The 24,076-nt window shown below is 47.5% G+C and overlaps 2 protein-coding genes across 7 annotated transcripts in view; one reads left to right on the forward strand and one right to left on the reverse strand.

Annotated features, from left to right (window-relative positions):
- Positions 1 to 23,017, reverse strand: CEPT1 (choline/ethanolamine phosphotransferase 1). Of its 5 annotated transcripts, none has more exons than XM_048926366.1 (9): positions 22,907 to 23,017; positions 20,715 to 21,117; positions 18,194 to 18,341; positions 17,173 to 17,314; positions 6,871 to 6,955; positions 3,412 to 3,543; positions 2,444 to 2,602; positions 1,653 to 1,778; positions 1 to 925 (listed from the first exon to the last, which is right to left on the reverse strand). In XM_048926366.1, exons 2-9 carry the CDS (start codon positions 21,108 to 21,110, stop codon positions 806 to 808), a joined length of 1,308 nt encoding a protein of 435 aa, XP_048782323.1. In that variant the 5' UTR covers positions 21,111 to 21,117; positions 22,907 to 23,017; the 3' UTR covers positions 1 to 805. The 5 variants fall into 5 exon arrangements, with proteins under 5 accessions (XP_048782323.1, XP_048782324.1, XP_048782325.1 ...); XM_048926367.1 differs by lacking the exon at positions 22,907 to 23,017 and adding an exon at positions 22,369 to 22,445; XM_048926368.1 differs by lacking the exon at positions 22,907 to 23,017 and adding an exon at positions 21,325 to 22,286.
- The window catches only part of DRAM2 (DNA damage regulated autophagy modulator 2), a 9,058-nt gene continuing 7,444 nt past the window's right edge, over positions 22,463 to 24,076 (forward strand). Inside the window, exon 1 of one of the 2 annotated variants that reach the window (XM_048926371.1) lies at positions 22,463 to 22,494. The gene's annotated coding sequence lies outside the window, so the exon portion shown is untranslated. Of the gene's footprint in view, positions 22,495 to 23,380; positions 23,490 to 24,076 lie in introns of those variants that run through there. The other variant, XM_048926370.1, reaches the window with a different exon arrangement.

Here is a 24,076-nt window from a genome sequence, read left to right on the forward strand (position 1 = left end):
TGCTCTCAGAATCCTTATTTATTAAGAGCAGAAAGGAAATTTTGCTTAAGTTCCATACATAAAAAAAAGGAAACAGTAAAATCTTCTTTTTAAAGTTTTTCCCACTGAAGAAAATTGAGCAGTAAGTTGTCTTTTAGATCACGTTTATTTAAAAAAATAAAATTAATTGACAAAGATACCACACTATTTTGCATGCTGCTCATCCCTTCCTCCTGCAGATCCCTGCTCTGTATTCTCCAGCCAAGAAACCACTTCTATCAGCAATGCTGCAGCAAATGAACCGCATCAGCCTGGACTCAAGCCTCAACAGCTGCTTCAGCCACACAAGTTAGTGAGATATCTGCTGTTACCAGCTCAGGTCTTTAGTAAATGAATTTCAAGTGGACACTAAACAAGTATTTCACTAAGAGATGACGAAATATTAAAATTAAAAGCAAGTCGTATTGCAGCTGTAATTATACTACATTAGAAACTTCAGTTGTTGGGGATCCATTCACCATACATAGATTATTCTGTAATCAAAGTAATTACAAAGAGAGCAATGCTCTCTGCATGCTTTCCTGGGCTCGGAACCAACAGAGTTGACTACATGTAGAGCTGACTAAGGGTGTGCTTGGAATTCACTCTCTCAGGCAGGAGACTAGTTAAGGAGTGTTACTGATAACAAAGAGTAAGAGTTATACAACATTGATGACCACAGATTTTGTTCCTTTCAGCTTTTTGCCTTAGTCTCCAACACATCTTGCCCTCCTCATGTAGAAAACCAACTCCTTTCCTGTTTTCCTCCATGGTGGCTCCCCGTTTATTAATGGTGATTAGAATGAGTGGAAGAGGACTTGATTCGGAACACGTGGATGTGCAGATGGGCAGCAATCTGGTTGCATACACTCACACAGTATCGGAGCAAATCAAAGAGGGAAAAGATCTGCCAAAGGAAGAGTTACACATCAGCTCCACGCCATCGCTGTGACACGACCCGAGTGCTTCAGAAAGAAAATAACCCTTGGGCTCTTCTCAAGAGGAAGATCTCCAACTCTGCAGGAGCAAATGCTGTCTGCAGGCAGTTCCTAAAGATGCTGAACTGCCTTCAGCTTTGTGAAATAGAAAATGCAAACTGCAGAGTCCAAGGAAGGAAGACTCCATTCGCTACACAAATGCTGTGAAATTCCCCTCTCAGCTCCAAACAGCAATAACTGTAAGCCATCAACTTTATTGGGTGAACACTGACAGGTAATGGCTGACTGCTTGAAAAATGTAGATGAGTTTAATGCTAAGACTCTTCCTAATGCGTTCTACCAGTAACTGTGGGCACACTTGTCATCACAAGATGAAAGCAGAGCCATGCTGCTCCTGCACCACAAATGACGCATCCCCTTCCTGATAAGGCATCATCACAGACCTTCAAAACACTCAAAGCTCTGAAGATCTGCTGCATTGCTTTACAACCACATGAACTATGTGCACCATGCACCAAGCAAACCCTCCTCACCTCAGTTTGCATAAAGGGCTGCTTAAAAATCGACTCAGTCAAGCAGGTCCCCAGTGCCACCATCCTCAAGGGGAGTCAGCTAGGTTCAACCAATGCCAACAGCATGGAGGAAAAGAGCACTAAATATCAGTTATCACTGCAGACAAGGTGAGCCCATACTTACCAGGGCAATCCAGAGTACAATATACTCATCAATAAAGCTGTTAAAATACTGGTCCAGAAACAACAGAGCCGGGCCTATGAAAGCTGTATCGTGCAGGTGCATTTCACTTTTGGTCATGTGTGCAACCTGCAGTTAAAAACAAAGGAAGTTGAGACATTAACATACTGACAGTGATTCACCCAAAGTCAAAAAAAGCTGCAGTTAAAGCTGCCACGTTGCAGTATAATGCATCAGGTGCCTGGTGACAGCAGCAATGCTGGTTTGCCACAGAAATGGGACAGCGTGGGGCAGCACTTGGTTGATCAGCTCCCTGCTACAACCCAGTAAATGATTCTCACTACTATTTCTCTCCAATTGCTTAACTTCAACTCAAGCTCTTGTCCCAGACTCCCACAGCTCTGTCAGCTTATCTCCTCCCCCAGCAAACATTCCTCTCACACACACACACACACATCAGGAGAGCAATTCAGCCAGCTCTTCTCCAGTCCTTCTCATGGCAGAGATGTGAATGAACAGCTGCAAAGGGGGGAGAGACAGATGGATGGATGGAGAGACAGAACCCAGGGCTGAAAGCTGTACTCTCTGTGTAACCATGGCATCAGCATGATGTTCACTGCTGCTGTTCCAAGTGGAAGAAAACTTGTGTTCCATCCCCTGCACCTCCAAGCTACTGAAGTGTGTTTATCACTTTGCTACACAGAACAGATGCAAGTCAGCTGATGGAATAACCAGAGAACTTGAAGAGTTACAAGAAGTCTTACTGCAATAACCCGAAACTCTGGTGTACTTACCACGAGTTTGTTTGTTATCTTAGCAGATACAAAACCGAAAGTAAGTATATACAGGCAGGGGTGCTTTTCAAACAGCTGCACAGCAGATTTCTTGTAGATCATGGCAGCGAGTGCAATCACTGACCCAATATGAAGGAAAGGTGAAAGGACGCTGGTTCCCTGCAGTGAGATAAAGTTAAGGCATGAAGTTGACAATGTGCACGTTGTAAAACAATCTCAGCCAGCCAAACGCTCGCATGGCGTGCAGACGTGTGGTTTTTAAACTAAGAACACATGAAAAGCAAGTGCTGTGCACCAGCAATAACAGGAACAAGATGTGGTGAAACTGCAGCCAGCGCCAGCTGAGCGCGTGGCCAAACCTCTCCTGCGCTGAACAACAAGAGCAAGAACTGCACCGTGCTGGCACTCATCACCCAGGCAGGGGCTGATGCTGACTTGAAGCTGGGAGAGATTCCCCTCTGTGAAGCTTAAAAAGCAATAGAACAGCCTTCTAAGCAGCAAGTCGTTGTTAATCTGGCCTTCTGAAAAGCTCCCTGGGCTTCACAGTCAATATTGCCTGCTGTAGCAGAAGACACCTGTACAGAAATCTATACTTCTTAACTGGCAATGTAATTATTACTCAGAATGAGCAAAGCCATGCTGGTCTGCTTGACCAGTTTCCTTCTGAATGGATTTCTGCACTGGATGCCTGGGAACTTTTTGGAAATACATGTTTCTGTTACCTGTTTGCTTCTGAATTAATCATACAAAACATCAAAGCACCACAGCCTTCTTAAACACAGAAATGTAAAACCTTTGACTTGTAAAGCTATTCTTACACAGCCTATCTTAACTTTTCTCCCCAAGTCAAAGAACTGAACGGAAAGCATCACCATCATGCTTCCTTCACGTGCAATGAAAACCAAGGCCATGGCTGGAAAGCCACTGCATGCTGGAAAGGAACTAAAATGAGCAAACCCAGTACTCACTGCTATGGTGGATCCATTTTTGCCAACTCCACCTGTGAAGATGACGCCAAAGTAGTTTGTACAGGAAAATATGGTTCCTGCGACGGTACAGAGAGCTGGGAATATTTTCACCTGAATATTCATTATTGGGATCTTCAGTGGAAAAGAGAAAAGAAGTTAAAGATGCACAAGCACACTGAAGCCAGCTTTAATACTTCTGGTGCACTCAAACAGTCCACTTTCCAATGCTCCATTTGTTGCATTCTTCCCCCCCCCTCCCCACTACTCAGACTTCATTTTTAGTGTTATTTGTTTGGTTTTGTTTTTACAAAGCACATCAGAGAAGTGTGCATTCGCCCAGTCCTGCTTCCATCAAGCTTCCCATGAAGTGGGACTCACCTTCAGTTACCTGGAAAGAACTGCCCAAAGCCAACAAGCAGGTAGAAACTGAAACCTCCTGGCTACACCACCCAGTTTGCAAGTGGGAAGATGGAGGCATCTGTCATCTCTTCTGAAATGGGTTGCAAGATGCACAGCTGCAGCCCACCATTGGGCAAAGCAAGAGGCACCGGGGTGATTAAATAAAGGCCTGTAAGAAGCTGGGTGCTGCCTTACAGGCAGGGCAAGGGAAGCGAACAGATCAGACAAGTCATCTCAGAGTCAAGCAAGCCTGGGAGCACGAGCAGGTGGGCTGCTAAGTGGAAAAGCTGAGCGCTGAAAAGCAGTTATTTTCCTCACTTAAAGACAGTGTTTTGAGCAGAACAGGAGAAACTAGAAATGAAGACGGTTCAAATAAACCACAGCAAAGACATCATGGAAGCAGGTTCTGAGACAGAGCTGCACAACGACGCCTTCCAACCCGACCTGTACCACTGAAACCTTCCCTGGCTCTTTGCTGAGCAGCTGCAGCACTCAACCAAAGTAACGCTTGGCCCCAGCAGCAAGGAGCCCAACCACTCACAGAAGCCCAAAACAGGTCAGGTTGTTTCTATTTTTCAGCTGCACACGGTGTAGCTTTTAGCAGATAGGGATCACTAATTTTTCTGCTGTGTTTAACATGTTATTCTGCTTAACAGCTTAATCTCTTGATCTGCTCAGGGCTGTACGTGGCAGCATTAACTCCTTGCTGGTACGCATTCTCTGAAAGACAGCAGAGAAAGAAGGATGGCTAGCAAACAAAAGGCAGGTTGCCACAGAGCAGAGTGCTAATTGCAATCCCTTCCAGGAGGCACAGAACCTGGGAAGGTCTCACCTCTGGTTAAGGAAGGTGGATTTTCTGCCAACAGGAGGAAAGCAACAGCGTGCCTCATATGGGAATCAAGGGATTAAAGCTGAATTGCCCCAAAGAAAAGGGGATTTTGGTGGGGAAAAAAGCATCTCTAGAGTGACTGATTCAAAGAGAAAGGCCACGCAGCACAGAGAGCTGCTCTGAAGCAGGGCACGTCCTGACTAAGCAAGCAAACCAAGGTCTGGCTGGGAAAAGCAAACACGTGGATAAAAACAAGTGGCAACAGGCAAAGAGTGGATTAAAGAACGCTTGCTGGGGAATGAATTCCAGCAAATGGTTCCACAGAAGACAAAACCTCAGGCCTGCAGACTCACTGTGGATCCTTCCAGATGCCATCACAGGTCTGTGAGTGGTAAAAACAGATCTGGGAAGCAGACAGGTGTGGGCAGCAGCCAATGGGACCCATACCATGAAAGAGCCCCGCGCTGACACAGCACCCACAGCTGGCAGAGCAAAGCTCCTGGAAGCAGCAACTGACCAAATACACAACTCTGCATTCAGCAAATCGGGGCTGTTTTGCTTGTTCACGTCTTAGCATCAGAAAGTGGAATGTTTGAGCACACGACCACACATTTCATTGCATTTATTTTCCCCTCCCCAAGAAACAAATCCCAAGACCAAGCCACCAACTTTGCTGTCATAGGCAACATTAAATAAGGGTGGTTTCCTTATGTGATATATTTTGCTCTGCAAATAGCAGACAGTGTTTATCTCTGTAAATAGCAGCAATTCCACAAGGAAAAAAAGGAAAACTCCTCATTGCCAGGGGAAGCCTGAAGGCATTTACTCTCTGGGGAGATTCCTCCATAATTCCAGTGCTGGACTTCAAAACAGCACTGGGAATTTGTTCCACCCAATGCTGCAACACAGCACTTCTCACAAACTCCATGATATGATCCTCAATAACCCAAACTACACCCTGCCCAAACCATGCCACAGGTTCTGTGGCAGAACTCGTTATTTTTCTGCTTTCTTCTCAAACAAATAGAGAAAAGGAAACAGAATAAATTGGGGAAACCTAACTGGGAAGCTAAGCAATAGCTGCGTGGATGTCGGTGGCAGTAATTGCTTTGGAGAAGTCTGGCACCAGAAGCGTGACCTGCAGCCTCATGGCTTTAGTAGAGCAGAGCTCTATCCCTGCTGATGCTCTTCATTCACTTTGCAGCATCGTGTGTGATTTCTGGGGGTGTTTAGGCTCAAGCCAAAAGCACACGCAGCAAGATGGAGGCAACCAAGGTTAGCTCCTCATGCCAGACATTCTCTCCAACATTAGAGGGTTCCTTTCTTGGGGTTTAGGAAGCAGATTAGGGAGAAAAAAAAAAAAAAAAAAAAAAAAAAAAAAAATCAATCAATCAATCAGTGATTTGGGGAGATGCGATTCAGTATTTTTGACCATCTCTTGGTTTTATGGCTGATCAAGATTCCCTTATCCACCTTCAGAAGGATGTTATGAGCGCACAGACATGATCAGTGCCCAGGGAGGAAAACACTCCAGGAAAAGAATCCTTTGGAAGTCACTTCCAGGCATCTGTTTCTGTTTAATCCATACATGTGCAGATTTACATGCACTCAAATGCCCAGTGTGGCTTCACACACAGCATGGGAGCAATGCTGCCTTCAGCAGCAGCTCAGCTGCCCCCTGAGCAGCAGCCCCATGAAGCCCCCAGGACCCACCTGCACCCAGGTTCAATCTGAATGATCTTTTGTTTTTTAAAGATGGCCAATTTGTTCTGTGCTCTGCTGCCATCACCTAAGCAGGAGCTGAGCACACTCAGGCCCAATTATGTACTGATGGCCCCCAGCTGATCTCCAAAGCTCTCCTCCATACCATCAGTCCAATTCAGTACTCTCCTGCTCCTGATCTAGCTTGTGGCACAAAATGCATTCAAGTTTTGGCCAGCTCACTCAAAGGAAGCTGGGCTTCACCGAAGGTGCATGTAAGTATGGGAAATATTTGGTAGCTTCCTACCTGCAAAATATGACAAAATAAAGGGAAATAAAGCTTTCTTTTTTTTTTTTTAATTAACTCTGGTAAAAACCAGTGTGCAATTATTGCCATTTCAATGCTAATAGTGAGGAAACAGGAAGAAGCAAAAACCTTTCCCTCACAAAGGAAGGCTGCAGGCAGGTGGTTCTTCCAGGTGTCTGAGATTATTAATAAAGGATAGAGATAAGAACATGAACAAAATTACCAGAGATTGCCAAAAAGGTGGTCCTCCAATCACTGCCAGTAAATGCATGATTATTATGAAGATTTGCACTTCAGTCACATCAATTCTGATTAAGCACAAAAAGCCAAAAAGAAAAGCAGAATTACTCAAAGCAATTTCAAGTCAATTATCTGCAAGCTCGGCAGCTGCCCTCTATCATGCACAGTGTAAAGAACTTCAAGATCCTGAGGAACACAGAAGAGGCGTCAGCACCTTAAAAAGCAAAATACATTTTAGTTTTACTGTTAAAAGTAAAAGCCGTGCTGCTTTACACTTGTTTAATTTCACAATAAAATCCATTTTGCAATAAAAATCCATTTTTAGCCCTTCATTTTGTTCTGGCTGACCGCTGCCAGTTGCAGAAGTGTTCAGTTTTAACCCTGCCCATAAAAACAAACAGGTGGTAATACCTGAAAGATGCTTTTAGCCACTGTTACATCTTCTACTGTATTATTTCCCCAATGGATGTTAACTCTGAAAAGCATCACACTTGAAAACAAAACAAATCCCTGAAGAGGATGCAAACCTCAGGTTGCTCACAGTGCAGCACCCAGCAGTGAGAGCTGCAGCAGGGCAGGAAGGAAAGGCTTACAGAAAAGCCTGAGTTTAAGCCTTTGTTCTGAAAACCATAAAACAAAAAGTCTGAGCAAGAAGGGAAAGCAAAGCCGTACGAAGCAGCTCCAGAAATAGGAGTCAAAGATGGAAGCAAAGCAAAGAGGACTCTGGTGTGTGATACGGAGCCACGCAACGCCACTCGTACTCAGATACCGGATCACAAATAATCCTTTGGGCCAACCTCAAACACTTATGGCACACATTTCTCTCATCAGACAGCTCTGCCTCACTCCACAGCCCCCACATGACCACTAAGAACAGCGCTGGGCAGCTGGGAAGGGTTCAGCAATCACCTCGAAGCCTCCTGGGTTCAGAACTCCTCTCCGGCTTGCAGTTTAATTGCAGAACAAATGAGTTTTGACTTCAGTGCTGCAGAAAGGCATTAAGCGGCTCCTTAGGACAGAAGACAAGATTTCAGATCCACCGATGACAAATTAAAAGCTTAAGCCACCAATAAGAATAAAGTGCATCTTAGTGTCAAGGGTGAAAACGTCAGGGAACGCTGAACCTGAAGGGATCCTCTTGGCACCATCACCCACTGTCAGATGACATTTTAATGCATCAATGCAGCATATGCCTGATGCTGGAATTACCCAGTGGTGTTTTGGGTTTGTTTTCCAGGCTCCCACTGCCAGATGGCTGCTGCTCAGGAGTCAAAGAATGTAGGAATCTAAACTGGCAACTCCTCGAAGCCAGATCACAACAGGGAACAACCCTGGGAAGCAGAAGCTGGGTAAAACGGAAAGGAGCCACGCTGTTCCTCCACTCATTTAACTAGAGCTGATGCTGTGTCTGCAGTTGTTTTAAATGCAGGCTGCTTCTATGAGCCACATTCATCCCAGCATCTCCAAAGAGCAGCTCCTTGCTGCCCAAACACAGCAGCTCAGCCTGCTTCCTCCACAGTGCCACGGCACCAACCAGATCAGGAAACTGGCTCCAAGTGACCCAAACAAGAGAAGGAAAGGGAAAGAAAGGTCCCTATCCCAGCTTAGAGCATATCAGCTTTCCTTCTGCATACTTTGCAGCCTCGTGAGTGATGCAAGCACAGCACAGAGGGCAGCAGAAGGTCTGTGCTGCCTCTCTTAGCAGCAGAGCAACACTGTGCTGAGTTGGACAAGGAGGGACTGAAAGCATGGCAACAGGCTCTGGCTTCTGAATGCAGGGTAAGCAGACTGCCACCAGCAGACAGAAAAGCTGTCAACAGCCCTTAAAACACTTCACAGTAATAAAGAAAATTGGAAGGAGAATGCCTTGCAAGTCAAAAAACTAAAGCAATAATGGCTTTGTCAATAAAGCTACTGAGAAAAGGTAACAGCCTGCTTTGGTGGAAGTTATTTAGGAGCAGGTGGGTACACAGTTCCTGCCTAAATATTCCAGAAATAGAGCTTTTCCTTTGAGACAATTCTTTTGCACACTGAGGTGCCTCTTCCTATAAGGACAGGAACATAAAACACCGCATAAGAGAGGAATATTTTTGCTTGAATGGCAAAGGAGAGGTGGCACCTGCACAAGGAGACAGAAAGTGGCATTTGGCCATCAGAGAAGAAGCCCTGGGATGTGCAGCCCCCAGTGGATCACAGCAGCACAGCCTGGTGCTGTACAGACCTGCAGGAAACCATTTCAAAGCAAGAAGGGAATGAGCCAGTTCAAAGCCTGATACTATTTTCTCCTCGTGTTTGTATGTTTAAATGCTATGGTGGACATCCTAAGAAAAACAGACGGGGAGAATTAGCAGCAGAAGTCCTGCAGCTCGAGAGCAGGGGTTCCTTACAGCTTCTTTGCTATTTTCAGCAATCACTTGGGGCCACACTTCCCCTAACCTGACAGTTTTCTGTCTGCTGCTTCCTGATAAATTGAGTCATGTCAGCATTGCCCAAACAGTCTGTGTCGCTCAGCTGATGCAGAGATGTATGGCACAACACGTAGCTGCTCCCCAGAACCTATGGAGCAAAGATGAAACAGTTCCCTGAGACATGCCCACACTACAATAGAGGGATGTGGAGTTACTGCAAAGTTCCTCAGCAGACACAAAGCAGTTCAGCTCCAAGGATTACCTTGTCAAATAAACCAAGGACTGTTTCATCTTCAAAACAAACAAAGGACCCCAAATTAAGTTTCTTAAAATCACCAGGGACAGCCAGAGAACAAAGAACAAACTGAAGGCAAAGCTACAAAGAACCCAGACCTGGTTTAACCACCTCAGAATGCCTCAACAGAGCCTTTAATTGCAAGGCTGGGAAAAAAGCACTGCAAGTCACTGATAGCTCACTGTGCTACCAAAGAACAAATGGGAGCTCTGCAAAAGGACGGCAAGCAGGGACTGGGTCGAATGACACCAACAACTGCATGCTCCAGTGAGAGCTGAATGAACATTAACTGAGAATACCTGAGGGCTTTAGAGCACAAAGAGAAGCGTGGAAACAGAGTTTGAAAGGTGCTTTTCATGCCGTGCTGCTGGTGTTCCTGACCCCGTGTGGCAGCAGCATTGCTGCAGATGCTGGAGGCGCTCACCAAGGCGTCACACGCTGCAATGCACTGCGCCTGCCCTGCCACACCAACCTCAGCTTTACCACCTCTCTTCTCTGCCAGAACAGCAGATTATCAGGAACAAAACTATTTTAACGCTTTCTACAGAAGCGCTGAGTATTTTTCCAGATCTGTTTACCTTCAGCTCCCTCATGGCAGCTCCTGTAAATGCAGTGCGTGCAGCACGAAGCAGCGCTGCCAGCACCTGGTTACAGCTCCTGCTTCTGGGCTGTGAGAAGCAGCAAAGAGAGAGTGAAACATTGCAACAAGTCCCCTGCCACCATCAGTCACTGCAGGATGACAGTGCAGAGCTGTGGGAGGAGATGTGCAGAGCTGCAGCTCCTCAGTCCTGAGCATTTACACTTCACAACACAGCCTGGTAAACTGTATTACTTAACTTGAATCCTAAAGTCTTTGAGGGTTTTCTTTTACTGATTAAAAACCTGCTGATCTTTTAAATAACCTCTCCATAAGCTAGAAGTGTAAGCAAACCCTATTAGCAATTTTTAGCATTTTTTTTTCCCTTCTCTTTAATGCATTAAAAACCTTTTTGCCAGCACATGCAACTGCAAGGCACGGCTATGGTGCAGGAACCCACACAGCCCATCTGTGCCCCTCTGGCAGCAGCTCCAGGACAGGGCCACAATTACACCTTCTCATCAAAATTGTCTGCCACCTGAAACAGCTACCAGATGTGAAACAGCACAAATAGCAATTTCCTGTAGCTTATCCATTTCAGAGACAGAGCAGCACTGGAATGAAATCTATACCATCGATCTCCAACTGCAAAATAAGCGTGATGCTGTCTGTGTGCCAGGCAAATCACCTGGAAGCAGCAGCAGCATCTTCATTTATTAGTTAAGACTAAAAATACAGATGCCAGAAGGCATCCAAAAGCAAGAATTTAAGATGATTAATGCTGTTCTGGAATTTGGCCTAAAATAAGTGCATGTGGGGGGGATTGTCACAGGTAAACACTGCATTCTGCTGCTGGAGGATGAGAAGCAGAACTCACACCCACTGCACACAGCAGTGCCACCAAGCAGCATTTATTTGTGAAGCATGGCAAAGCATCCTTCCCAAGGGGGGGTTTATTGGTAGAGCCTAGACAAATGGCCATTAGTCCCTGCCCAGCTGTGCAAAGGGACAGAACTCTTCCCTCTCCCCTGCACCCATCCTAATCCATTCACTTTCCTTGCAGAGCTGAAGCTGATTCCTCACACAGCCCCCACACCAACCGGCTGCTTCTGAAGTTTGAGCCTCCCAGTACTGCAGCAGGGTACAAAAAAACAATACTAATAATCTTAGTTCTTCCTTCCAGTCATTACCTGCTACACTGCCATTCCCTGAAACTATTTCTGAAAGTATTTCCAGCCTCCCACAGACTGACAACCAAGTGTTTAAGGAGACCAGCTGAGCCTTCACAGCACTGCTGACCCTGCTGCACACACCTGGCTGCTGACACCACTGGACTGAAAGCAGAGCCCGTGCCCAGCAGCATGCTGAAAGCAGAGATTGAGCTGAAACACTGCATAGAAAATTAAAGACCAAAAAAGAACAGTGTAATACTCATCAGCACAGCTTGAAGTAAGGACCTGCAAGTCTGTGAAATACAGGAGATTTTCATTTTAAAGTCTATAACAGTTCTGAGAAGGCCAAAGGACCATCATTTATCCGCTAAGAATTCAAGGAAAACTCCTGGCAAATAATCCAGGAGAAACAAGAAACCTCAGAAATCCCAACTTGCATCCTACTGGTGGCATCTTATCACAGGGAGGAGGGAGCAGAACACCATGGTATGCAATGCTAGGAAAGCTGAAATAGGAAAGAGAAGTCCTTCCTGAAGGGTGGCAAAGCAGCAGAAAGCACTCTGAGAATCCAGACAGGCAGAAAGCAAAGTCACTTCATGAAAGCACAGTGAAGAGACTGGAAGATGAGGGTGAAGCCGTACAGCTCAAGAGAGGCATTAACCAGCAGCTCTGTGTAACACACAGCACACAGCTCCCTCAATGAGCTCAATCCTTATCTTTTTTTCCTTCTGGTGAGATGGCATGTAAAGAAATGCCTCTTTACAGCTTCTTAGGCACACTGACAGAGCTGCTCGCACAGCCTGGGACAAAACAAGCAATGCTCACAGCAAACTGTTCCTCTTCAGGGCAGCCTTGCTTTGTTTCCAAGCGAAAACACGATGCTTTCAGAGAAGAACAACGTGGTTAGATTGGATTTTTACTGCTCTTTCGGACTTAGCAAACATTTTCCCCTGCTGTCAAAGCACGTGTGAAATACCCTCAGGAAGATGCACTTCCTATCCCAGTTACTCTGTGCATGACAAAGGTGCTGGGAGGCTCAGTCCATGCCACCACTGCTGGGAGCATTAAGGCTTTACCGTGTAGTTCCAGAACGCAGGCCCCAGGGTTCCCGTGAGGAGCTGCATGACTATTGTACAGAGCACCGACTCTGTAACATCAAATCTACGTGCGAGGGAAAGAAACATTTCAAAGCGTTCATTATTTTTTATACACTTCGGTTTCAGAACCCATCAGAACGGATTTGCATCGGAGGTGTAAAATAAAACTGCTATGCCACGTTAAGAGAGCAGCCACTGAGAACATAAGGGGTGAGAGGGAGGGCTTTAGCAGCCACACAAAGTGACAGTATGAATGAGTTTAAAGCATTGTCACCCAGGTGGGATTCACACACAGATGTGACACAATTCCATGTTCTACTCAGCACGAGAGAAAGCCTCATCATTTCTGGATAAGGAAACAATTAAACTCCTTGCTCCAGGTCACAATTAAGAGCAGCCCAAGACCTCCCGTCTCCCCATCCCGTTCTCAAGCCCACACAGAATGAAATACTTCAGTGTTAACAGGTTCTTCTTTGGGCAGTGCTTCACAAAGTCCATTCAGAACAGCAACAACTGCCATGCCCCGTGCTCAGGGAGCAGAGCAGCACAGCTCACTATGCTCACTTTTCAGTCCCATGCCCCAATTCCCACCTGACACCCATTTTCTGTTCTCTATCACGGTCAGTGACTAAGGAGATTTAAATTGTTGTTTTAGCAAACATAGGAAGAGAAATTGCACACAACACATGACTTTGGTCTTTCTGAACAGTTACACTTTCCTTTTCTTCCTACATCACTCAGTATTTGTAATTGACACGTGGCTTTTTCCTAAACATTAGGAAAGCTCAACAAAGAGGCCACCAACCTTGGCATGTGCTTAACCCTGCTCAGATGTTGGCAGCAAGAAGGCTTTTGTGTGCTGGCCACTCTGCTAGGTTCCCTCATCAAGCTGGTAAGAGCCCTGAGCCAATTAATGCACAAGTGATTAGTCAGACATCAAAATACACACTTGTCAGTGCTAATTTATTGAGCACATTGAGTGTGCAGTTTTTGGATGGCTCTGTTTGATGAAACAACTCATCAGGCTTTATAAGTATCACCCTGAATCAAGTTTCAGCTCAGAAACAGCTGCAGTCCATTCTTGTCCAGAAAGGTGAACTGAAAGGATTTCAAAGTGAAGAGATTTCCTGAGAAGTGAACCAACCAACAACAGGAAGCAGACACTGACACTGCCCCAAAATCACGTCAGTCAGCACTGACAGCCCTTCTGCTGTGCACAGCCATGGGGGAAGACCTGTGCCCTCCTCCTCTACATCCAGAATCCCCTGTGACAGCCCCAGGCAGCACAAGGCAGACAAGAGCAGCACTCCTTTCCCATCACAAAATGCAACTGATGGGGCTGGGAAACTCACGGGGCTGTGTTCATTACTTAAAATTCTGCACAGCAGCACCCTGCTCTGAGAAATGATTCTTCCATCTGTCGTGCAGTGCAGTGGGATTACTCAGGCTGAGCCACAACCTACAAATCCGACCACGAGACAAAAGTGTGTTTTCCTAAGGGAAGCACTGCAGCAAGAAAAGAATGTTCATCGTCACAGCACAGAAGAAAAAGGCTGTGAGACACACACTGGAATTCAAATGCTTTGTTTTAAGGGATATTACAGAGTTTAATCTCAGCCAATTGCATTTTCACTTGAGTGTAACAAAATGTGAAACACTTACCAGAGAGGGAGGCTTCATTCTGGCTGGTTTCTGAAATACAGCCCCAGTTATTGCTCTCTCCTTTCTACCTCAGCAGTCGTACAGCAGGAGGGCTCACAAGGAACCAACTGGAACTTCTTGAGCTGTTCCTTCCTCTCAGCATTTACTGATATGCCATCATAAAACATCCTCAGAAACTAATTTCCATTGTCTGTATGCACACACAACTAATTTCCACCAGTGCCAACTTCCCATATTTCAGTTCAGCAGGGTTAGGGTACACCCAGTGAATAACTCACAGGGGAAATGATGGAAATCATGATGCAGCAACATCCCCATGTCTCTGGGTGGATGCCAGTGATCTCAGCACTACCCACCAGCACTGCTGAGTGTGAAGGACTCCCTTCTGTTCTGTGCCACTGCCTGTGCTGCACCAGCATCGCTGCTGTGGTCTGTGTCCCTTAGAACAGCACCTGAGTGCCAATGCAGAATCCCACACTGCTCCAGCAGTGACTGAGAGCTCCAGCTTCACTTCTAACTACTCTGGATTTGAGACAGCTCCTGCAGAGCCAGGCTGCCTGCACACCGACCTCACAAGGTTAAATGCAGTACTGAGTCTGCAGAAACAGCTGCTCCTAACATTCATGAGCAGCTGCAGTACAGAATCCAAGCAGAATGAGTCTGGGTCTAGAACCAGAGCCAGTAACCACAACAGCATAGCTAACAGCAGGCAAATTCTGTTCCGGTTTTGTGCCCCATACCACTGAATGCCCTCAATTTCTGCAGGATGTTCCCAGGACAGCAGACCTGCTTCCACACAGACATGTGGAAGTCCAGGTGGATGTAGCAGCTTGATTTCTGTGACACAAGAGATGCAGCTTTCCAAACCAGAGATGCCCCAGTTACGGCACAGCTGCACTCACCCAGCACTGAGCCTGAAACACTGAGCACCTTCTGCACTGCGGCACAGCTATCCCACAGCCCAGAGAAAACAGGACAGGAAAACAAAGCAACTATCTGCACAGCTAGAATATCACGTTCTCCTGCAATTCCAAACCACCCTTCTGCTCCTTCAGCAGGGCAGCACATCCCTGCTGTCCCGTGAGCCCGTTCCCAGTGGAGATGCTCCTGAACAAAGCCTCCACACAACACACCGCACTGCTGCTCCAATGAGTCGCACTGGAACAAACCCGGCTTGGGGAGGGATCCAGCCTCCTCGCAGTGGATGCTTACACAGCACTGACCTCTAGCGACTGAACCAAACTGCTCTGAGAAGAGCATCAGCGGCCGAGTGCGAGTGGAAATGTTCACATTAAATCTAAAGATGGAGACAGAGCACCAGAAGCACGCTGTGTCAACAAGCCTGGAGTGTCCAGGCTGGCTCTGATGTTGATGAGGGGAGAAAGAACCAAAGCAGCTGGTGTGTTCAGTAATTCAGTTTTTGGTCTCTACCTGCAATAAATACTCTGTAGCAGTTTAACAGAAGCAATTTAATTTTCTCCTCCTTCAGGGCAAACACGGCTTGCTGATAAAATCCATTTGCAGAGCAGCAAAGTCGATTATAGGCTTCAATGTTCAAATCTGAACTGTGTTTAAGGAGAAAAGTATTAATCTGTCTTTAGCAGCCTGCTGCTGTTTTGAGCCACTCACAGCTTGCCTACTGAACTGATCTCTGTAATCAAATACAGTTTCTACATTGCACCTGAGGACACACAGGCAGGAACAAAACACTGCACACTAAAACCTCTTCTGCCCATTTCAACAGCTGTCTGCTTCCACGACTCAGGAGCAAGAAGAACGAAGCCCACGTGTGCCTGCAGATCTGCAGAGGCAGATGCAGCACTGACTTGCATCTGGAGAAATGGAAGACTCAGAAAACAGCAATTTCTAACAGAGAATCAGTTCACAGAATAAATAGGCTCAGCTTTTTTGTCACAGAAACAAACGTCAGCTTGTGGCAGCCTGTTAACCTTACGACACCAGGCAAAGAAACAGATGTGTTCACATCACAACGTAGGCTGTTATCTGAATTGCCTCCTCTAGATCAGCTACACACTGATGGATCAAGTTTTCATAACATTGGGCCATGGAGAACAACAGCATCTGCTGCAGCATGAAGATCCTCAGAGCTAAAGCCAAAGTGGCAGTGAACAGCAGGAGTAACCCACATCTGCTCAGAGCACAGAGACACCAGGCAGCTTTGACACCTACATCTGCAAAGCCAAGCACATGCCAAGGTTTTTTTGCTCTCCAACTGATAAGGGGAAATCTGCCACTATCAGCATCCCACAGTGCTCACAGGGAGCTACAAACACTCAGTACTGAGAGCTTCAGCACAGCGTGACAGGAAAGAGCCTAACAACCAGCCCAGGTTATCAGCCAGGTGTCTTGTTTTACCCTGCCCTTAAGAACTGGGACACAGCAGAGGTCCACAGCCACTGCTTTAGCCCTGAGTGGCTACAGGTGAGTAACTGACCATAAATAAACAGCACTCGTTGTAGCATTACTTCAGAATCCCATACAAACTATGGGTGGGTTTCCAGAGGTTTCCAGATGCAAATTCATTCTGCAGCTTATTTATTTGAAATACATTTTAGATTGCAACATCACACGTCCCACGTGAAGGCTGACAAATCCCATCACTCAATCAGCCCCTTAGGAACCTCACAAGTAAACGCAGCTTCAGCTGCTGGCTTTCAAAACATCACATTTTGTATCATTACTGACAGAACAATAACCCACAGTCAGATGCAGTCACAACAATTAATGCACTGCCTTTAAGAGTCCTGCTGAGAGGTGGTTAAGGCAGATTCCCACCACCTGACAAAGCTTTAACATCTGAGAGGTGAAGCCCCATTTCTCCCCCGTGTTTATATTTAAATCAAATCACAAGCTCCCAGTGTGACAGAGGGCTATTTTACCACTCCTAGGACAAGCTAAACAACATCCAGTGCTCACTGGGGATCCGACAGCTCCCACAAGCTCTAAGCACACAGATACAAATCTAAGCAATTTACTACTGCAATGACAAGAGCTGCAATCACAAGGAGGGATGAGACAGGAAAGCCAAACTTTATTTCCAGCCCAGTACTTACATGCCAAAGCGCAGCGTCCCAGAGACGTACGTCTGCCAGTGCGCGCAGTAAAACATGAATGTCCCAGCAAAACAACAAAAGAACATCCAGTCAGGGTTCGTCCCCAGCTGCACAGCAATACAAGTTCCCAAAACCACAAAGACTGCAGAAGAAAATCAGTCACAGGGTAAAAATATAAAGTGTGTGTAAAGATCCTCAGCGGCAGCAAATCTAACAAAGGACCCAGGCAGGAGAGCGTAAAGGTACTCGTGGGCTTTGTTTTATAGGCATTTATAAGAGAGAGACATCTCCATTAAAAAAAATAAGGGTATTACAATTCCTGTCAGTTAACAGAAGTTCTCAGTGTCAAGGTTTTGTCTCCTCCATTTTTACTGAACTCAGCAGGATTACAGACCAGCAGATCTGAGCCATTTAAGCCTGAGAACAGAATTTCAGGCTTTCCTCGCATAACCGAGGTTTGCTGAACATCCTTCCCCTTAAGCTTCAATATATCACCAAGAAAACCCAAGCTATTCAAGGTGCATGAGGCATCTATGCATTATTTTATTATTATTTTAATGCAAGACTTCGATAGAAGCATTCATCCAAATAAAAAGCATAAGAGCTTCAGAATTTAAATCACTGAGAGCAGTGGATCATCTCCTTCAGCAAGGGTGAACTTCAGGCTGGTTCAGCGAACCCCACCTACTGGGCAGGGAGGTGACCTGACCAACAGCACCCAAACTCAGCCTTCCCCTGCCCCAAACGTGCCCTGTAATCGTCCTGTACAAATTAGAGCTAAGTTAATACAGCAGAGCACTTCCACTGTGTGTTACAGTCCATTTTCACAGCACTGAGAAAGCATACACAGAACTGCTGGACTTAGTGAGGTGCTTGAGAAGACATTCAGCTGATCAACACTGTCTGTGGAAAGAAAACTAAGCAACCCACAGCTCAGTAAAGGAACTGCTCCTACATTCCAGATTTCATCCTTGAAATACTAACTTAATCTCCATACTTCAATTAAAAAAAGCAACAATACCTGTGGAAAGCGAATCACAGCCATGATCAAAAAGTTCTCCCAGAGGAGTGCTGCTGTTTGTCCTCCTTGCCTGCTTCCCATCTATAGCATCCAGAGACTGGTAGATGAAAAGGCCACAAGCACAGGCAATGTACGCCCAGGGAGGTGCCTAAGGAAGAAATTGTCAGTGAGGGTAAGAGGTGCTTTAAACTGTAAGGATGTAGTTTAACTTCAGACCACCTGAAACTCGCTTTATAGCTTTGCATTTTCACACACTCCTTCACCTAGAGGTCTATAAAGGCACATGAATGGATCTTTCAGTAGCTTGGAGGGACGGACAGAGGGAGTTGGGGAATGTGAAACAGCACGTAATGGTTTGCTTTGTTACTAAGTTTAATTGGTGCAGTGCACTTTCTAAGCAGGAAGCTGTGTCTGAAAAAAGACACCGACAGCACATGCAAAGCAGGACAGTTACACCCTTCTAGCTTCTATTTCCCATAGGGGAATTTGTAAGCTGGCTGAGCAACGTTGGGACTTGAACACCTTCTCAGCCTCCAGAACGTGGAACTGCCTCCCAAACACTGAGCTCACCTTCACCTTGTTCAGACCTTTGGTTGAACTGCACTTCCTGAGATCTGCCAAGCTTCAGGGCTCTGCAGCACAGCATGCTGCCATATTTTTACTACTGTGTAAGAGCAGCTTTGCCAAATCTATGCTAATAACCCTTAGCATTCATATTCTGTATAGCAATTTGTACGCCCATAGAAATACAGAAGGCGTCAAACCGCCTGGCTTCCTCTGGCCAAAGCAGCCTTGACTCATTTGCAGCACATCCAGCTTTCTCTCCTCTTGCATTGTTCTAAAGCTGCCACCTGCTCTGCTTTCAGCCACCTCTCTATTCAAACTGCTTGCATTTTCTCTTAGCTACCAGCATATCTGTAAGGGCAAGCTACATTCCTATGACTCCTCCTGTTGACAAAAGGTGTAGCCAACCTGCTTTCAAAAAGAGCAGAACTAAGAGCTGCAAGGAAGAGCCAATTTACACCTCAAAGCAACGCTGCTTTCAGAAGAAAACCGTCTTTCTAGAATCCCAAAGTCCCACTTTCACCCCAGACAGCTGCCTGACACTTCAAAGCAGAATCCTGCAGCTCCAGCACAGAGCTGGCATCCCACTGCAGGGCAATGAGATCAGGCTGAGCACCACCTCAGCAGAAAGCCCCTTTTCAGCGAAGTGAGAAGGCAAACCCACCAAGCACAAAGCAACTCCCAAGCTGTTAAACGTGTAGCGACTGTAACGCAGCCAAGCACAGCTGTATGATTCCACGGCTTGCTTAGCATGAACTTCAGAAGTTTAAGTACTAACCACAATACAACTGTGCTCTAAATGAAGCTCAGGTTCAGTGCCTTGTACTGTTATCAAAGCAAGCAGCAAATTACAGTCACACAGCAATGCTGCTGTCTGAACCAGGAAGCAGCTGGAGTGCACAGCATCAACCTACACAAGTTTTATGGAGTTCACAAAGCCAGTAACTTGAAATGCCTGATAAAGACTTCTGCATCCTTGAAACTAGAAGTAACGAGAAGGTGAGACCTGAGAACAGGTCACAGGCGTTTAGTACACCCAGCACAAAGCAGACAGCTCCTGGCTCTCACCCAGCCTTCTCACATCACAGGCTGCTCAAGTGACACGCTGCTCCATGTGATGTTTTTGTGCTCCCACAGCACATAACTCATTGTGCCTGTAGTCCTCATCCAAGCTGCTCCATAACACAGGGTGCCAGGACCACAGAGGATACAGAAGGACACTCCTTGAGTTCAGCACAGAGGGGTCAGTTACATCAGCCATGGAGGAAGCAGCCTGCCCTGATCTCCTGAGACCATTTTGCCAGTGCTCAGTCCCTGGTTTGATCTAACATTGCTCACTGTTTTGCAACTCTAGCTGGGTTTGCAGCACTCAATTAACTGCGGATCAAGTCACCCTGCTCTTCTTGTTGTGTAGTAACTCCAACTCAGATAGCTGAAGTGACTAACCCAGTGACAAACAGGGAAAGCAAACAGGAAAACAGGACAAAAGCTACACAAGCAAGACATGTAGATTTTTTTAGTTGCCTGCACATGAATCACAGAACGGTTTGGGTTGGAAGGGACCTCTAAGATCATCTAGTTGCAAACCCCTGCTGTGGGCAGGGATGCCTCCCTCTAGACCAGAATGAACTCAAGCATATCCTTGAGGGGCTGCAGCATCATGCAGCAGGTCCATCACAGCTGCTGCCCCAACAGCTATTTTGGTACTGGACTCCATTTCACACAACACATGATGGCCCACAGGAACCCTTCCACCAGCTCTCAGCAGAACACACGCTCCCCAAAACCTACACTGCTCTTCCTGCATGCAAGCACCAGCATCACAACCATCTGTATGACAACTGTAGGCTACTCGTGGAGAGACAGCTCCCCATAAACACAGGAGCCCAGCAGGGAACAGTGCCAACCACTTTCAGATCACAGTAACAACACAGGCTGTCAGAGGCCCAGAACTTACCTGCTCTGTAGCTGTTGGACAGTAGTATACTAATAGCAGGGTTGTGAATATATTTATTAACAGTCCGATGATGGTGATCAGATTTGGGGCAATCCAGGCTGGAACTCTTCCAACTAACCATTCCCAGTAACCTTGCATTAGAGGTTCAAGCAGCGACCGTCCAGCACTCTGATATTTGTGTTCTTCTAACCGTTTCAGCTGGTGCTTTGACAAGGGAGGTGTAGGCAACTGAACTAGCTTGCTTAGCACACAGGCAGCAGCAGGACCGTGGGCACAGCCTGCAGGGGATTCCAGGTGCGACTCCCCGCATCGCCTCTTGAGGTTCCGATGCCCGCTCATGGATTGGGTGGCCTCAGAGTTTTTATTTGGCAGGTAACAGCTGTTACGGAGAATCATTAAGATCCTGCAACATAAAGGGTTGAGATAAACTGATGTTTGAAATATCAGGAGTTTTTAATGCTCCACAGAGCATCTCATTTTGCCTGCAGCAAGCCAGGATGACCGTACAAGAGTTTTACCTTAGAAAAGGAGGATATTTGGAGAACTGTTGAGGGAAGACAGGAAAGAACGTTCTCAATGTAGTCATAAAGTAGCAAGGTATACTGTTTACCTTTTTTTCTGCCTACAGAAGCAAATATCCTGCAGCCACTTGCCTAAATTTCATCAGCAGCAGAAGTTTGCAGCACACTGCTGCCCGATGTTACAGACCAAGGCACAGTCAGGTCCCTCACAGCTCCCTAGGGCAGTACACACAGCCCACGTTCCCTGCTCAGATTATCAATTGATGGCAATACAAATAAAGGGAAAGTTCAGCAGCTTTGAAGCAGCTTACCCTCTTTGGTGAGGAGTAACAAACCCTTTAAGGAGGAATAAGCACGTTTGGTTTTTTTTTCCCCACTTTTCCTTAAGTGTAACCCAATCCAGCTGAAAGCTCGTTGCTTCTTTCAACTCTTAAGTGAGAAATATGCAGAGCTCCAGCTATCAAAGAGAGCTGCAATGAGAAGACACGGGGCCAGGAGCAGCACCTCCAGCACGAGGAGCTTTGTGATATCCCAGCTCTCCAACAACACAAAACCCTCTGTACAGACTAACAGAGAGGTGGTGGAGACCGAAAAGGAAAGCTTGCTTTTCAGATGAGGGTCAGCCTATGTAAATAAACAGAATCAACCGTTAAGCAAGAATCAGCTGTAAATCAAAGGTCAACTGCGGTGTAAGAACAAGCACACGGCAACTTCCAGCCCCGCTGCAGTTAACTAAGGCTATTTCTGACAGCACGGAGCTCCGCGAGCGGAAAGAAGGGTGCAGTGGGGAGCAGAGCGCGGCTCCGCAGGGAGGCGGCAGCGGAGGCACAGCGGCTCACGGCGGCTCGCGGCCCGCCCGGCCTCGGAAAACGCAGCCCGGGCTCCCACGGCCAAGCAGAGCAGCGAGGCGCAGTGCGGGACGCGGCCCGGCCGCCCCGCAGCCCACAAAGCCCGGAGCTGTCGGGGGGGCACCTCCAGGCCCGGCCAGGCTCCACACGCGCAGCAGGCCGGCCCGGCGGTGCCCGTTCCTCGCCTCCAGCCCGGCCCTCCGGCCCTCCCCGCAGCTACACCGCAGCCCCTTCCCGCGGGACCCCCCGGCAGCGCACAGGGCAGCGGGACTCGCGCAGCCTTACCTCGGCCTCCCCGCCCGGCGGTGCTTTACGCCGCTTTTGCGACAGCCGGAAATGAGGCGGAGAAGGGGCGGGGCTAATGGGTGGGGGCGGGGCAGGGCGCGCGGGGCCGGGGCGGGAGCGGCTGAGGTAACGGCGCGGGGGCGCGGGGAGGGGGCTGGGTTTGGGTTCGCACACTGAGACTGGCAGGTCCCGGCCCGCTCCGTCCTCCCTTCCGCCTCTCCCAGACACCCTTCGTCTCACCGCTCACCTCCCGGCACCGCCCGGCCGCCTCCGGCTGCTCCCGCTCAGCCCCTCCGCCCCCCCACCCCCTCGGTTCCTCCCCTCCTTCCTGACCCCCCCCAGAGCCACATCCAGCCTGGCCTTCAATGCCCCCAGCGATGGGGCGTCCACAGCCTCCTTGGGCAACCTGTTCCAGTGCCTCACCGCTCTCTGGCTGACAAACTTCCTCCTGATATCCAACCTAAACTCAGTTGAACACCGTCCCCCTGCCCCATCACCGTCCACCCACGTATCCAGCCCTCGGCCCCCAGCAGCTCACCCCCACGCAGGACGCAGCAGCTGTTGGGCTCTGGATGGACAAAACGCTCAAAACGAGCCCTTTGCCGTCGCTGAGCCGTGCGAGCAGCGCAGCCCGTCCATTCCCCGCGCTCTCGCTTTGCTCCTTTGCAGGTTCCCAACCTTTATCCGCTGTTATCGGTCTGACCCTGACAACAAGTTGTGCAAGGGATCGCTGCCGTGTCCCCCTGCGACTCGTCCCCGTCCAACCTTGCAGAGCACACACACTTTCTCTTTCTGCCCTCACCGCAGTGTTTTCGCAGTGCCCGTTGCCGGGCTGAACCCGCCTGCGGGGCTGGGAGCGCAGGGAGAGGCAGGCAGTGCTTTTCCTGTCCCAGCACGGATTCAGAATTCTCCCATTTCCACGTGTGCTTTCTGCTGTTTTTCCACTTTTAACTTTTTGCCCTTTGTGATCTCGGTTGTCTTTTATTTTTGTTACGTCTGTAGTTTCTGTTCCGTGTGCTCTCAGTGCTGCTGCCCATTTCCTGTGCATCAAGAAAGCTCTGTGCTTTTAATACCCTTCCTCGACTTGCCCTCGATATGGTTTGATACGATACCTGTCACAGGTATTACCTGAGGGTCAGCCCTTCCCCGTTTAGCACACAGACATGTCTACAAAACAGGATACAGGTTTTAGAAAACAATCCTGAAGAGAGAGGCTGCCCATGGCAGAAATATCATCAGTTGGCAAAGGGCCTCGCTGGAAAAAAAGCAGGAGGCTGAGTGTGTTTTAATCCTTGCTGTTGAAAACAATAGGACAGGATGAGGCGCTAATCATAATTAATTGCAGGGCTGGCCAGCAGGTCTGCCTCTGCACAGCATCCTGCAGCTGTACAGCGAGCTCAGCAGAGCTCTCACATTGCAACCAGCTGCCACGCTGCTCTGTGCACCTGACCACATGCAAATGGTGGTGATTTGTGTGCAGGGCATTGCCTCCAGCTGTGGGGTGGGATGGATCATGGGGATACCCACAGTAATCAGTTGGGAACAGTTTAATTGCACTGGAACAATTTTAATTCCATTGGAACAGTCGCTTTCAGGTTTCTGCTGGAAAGCTTCTCATTTCAAGTTAAACCCTTCTATAGACAAGTTATATGAATCCAAAAGTCTTTAATCTGTTCTCCTGCATTGCTGCTGTCCCACCATACAGGTG

The sequence above is a fragment of the Lagopus muta genome, chromosome 24 (genome assembly GCF_023343835.1).
Source record: "Lagopus muta isolate bLagMut1 chromosome 24, bLagMut1 primary, whole genome shotgun sequence".
Taxonomy (NCBI): domain Eukaryota; kingdom Metazoa; phylum Chordata; class Aves; order Galliformes; family Phasianidae; genus Lagopus; species Lagopus muta.

What these genes read in the sequence shown, in the direction of transcription:
- CEPT1 (XM_048926365.1), bottom strand. Translation starts at nt 21,300, where the DNA reads ATGACTACATTGAGAACGTTCTTTCCTGTCTTCCCTCAACAGTTCTCC. An exon ending in AAATATCCTCCTTTTCTAAG is followed by an intron (nt 21,118 to 21,232) that starts GTAAAACTCTTG and finishes TTTATGTTGCAG; the next exon opens with GATCTTAATGATTCTCCGTA. An exon ending in CTGTGATTCGCTTTCCACAG is followed by an intron (nt 17,315 to 18,193) that starts GTATTGTTGCTT and finishes TTTCTTCTGCAG; the next exon opens with TCTTTGTGGTTTTGGGAACT.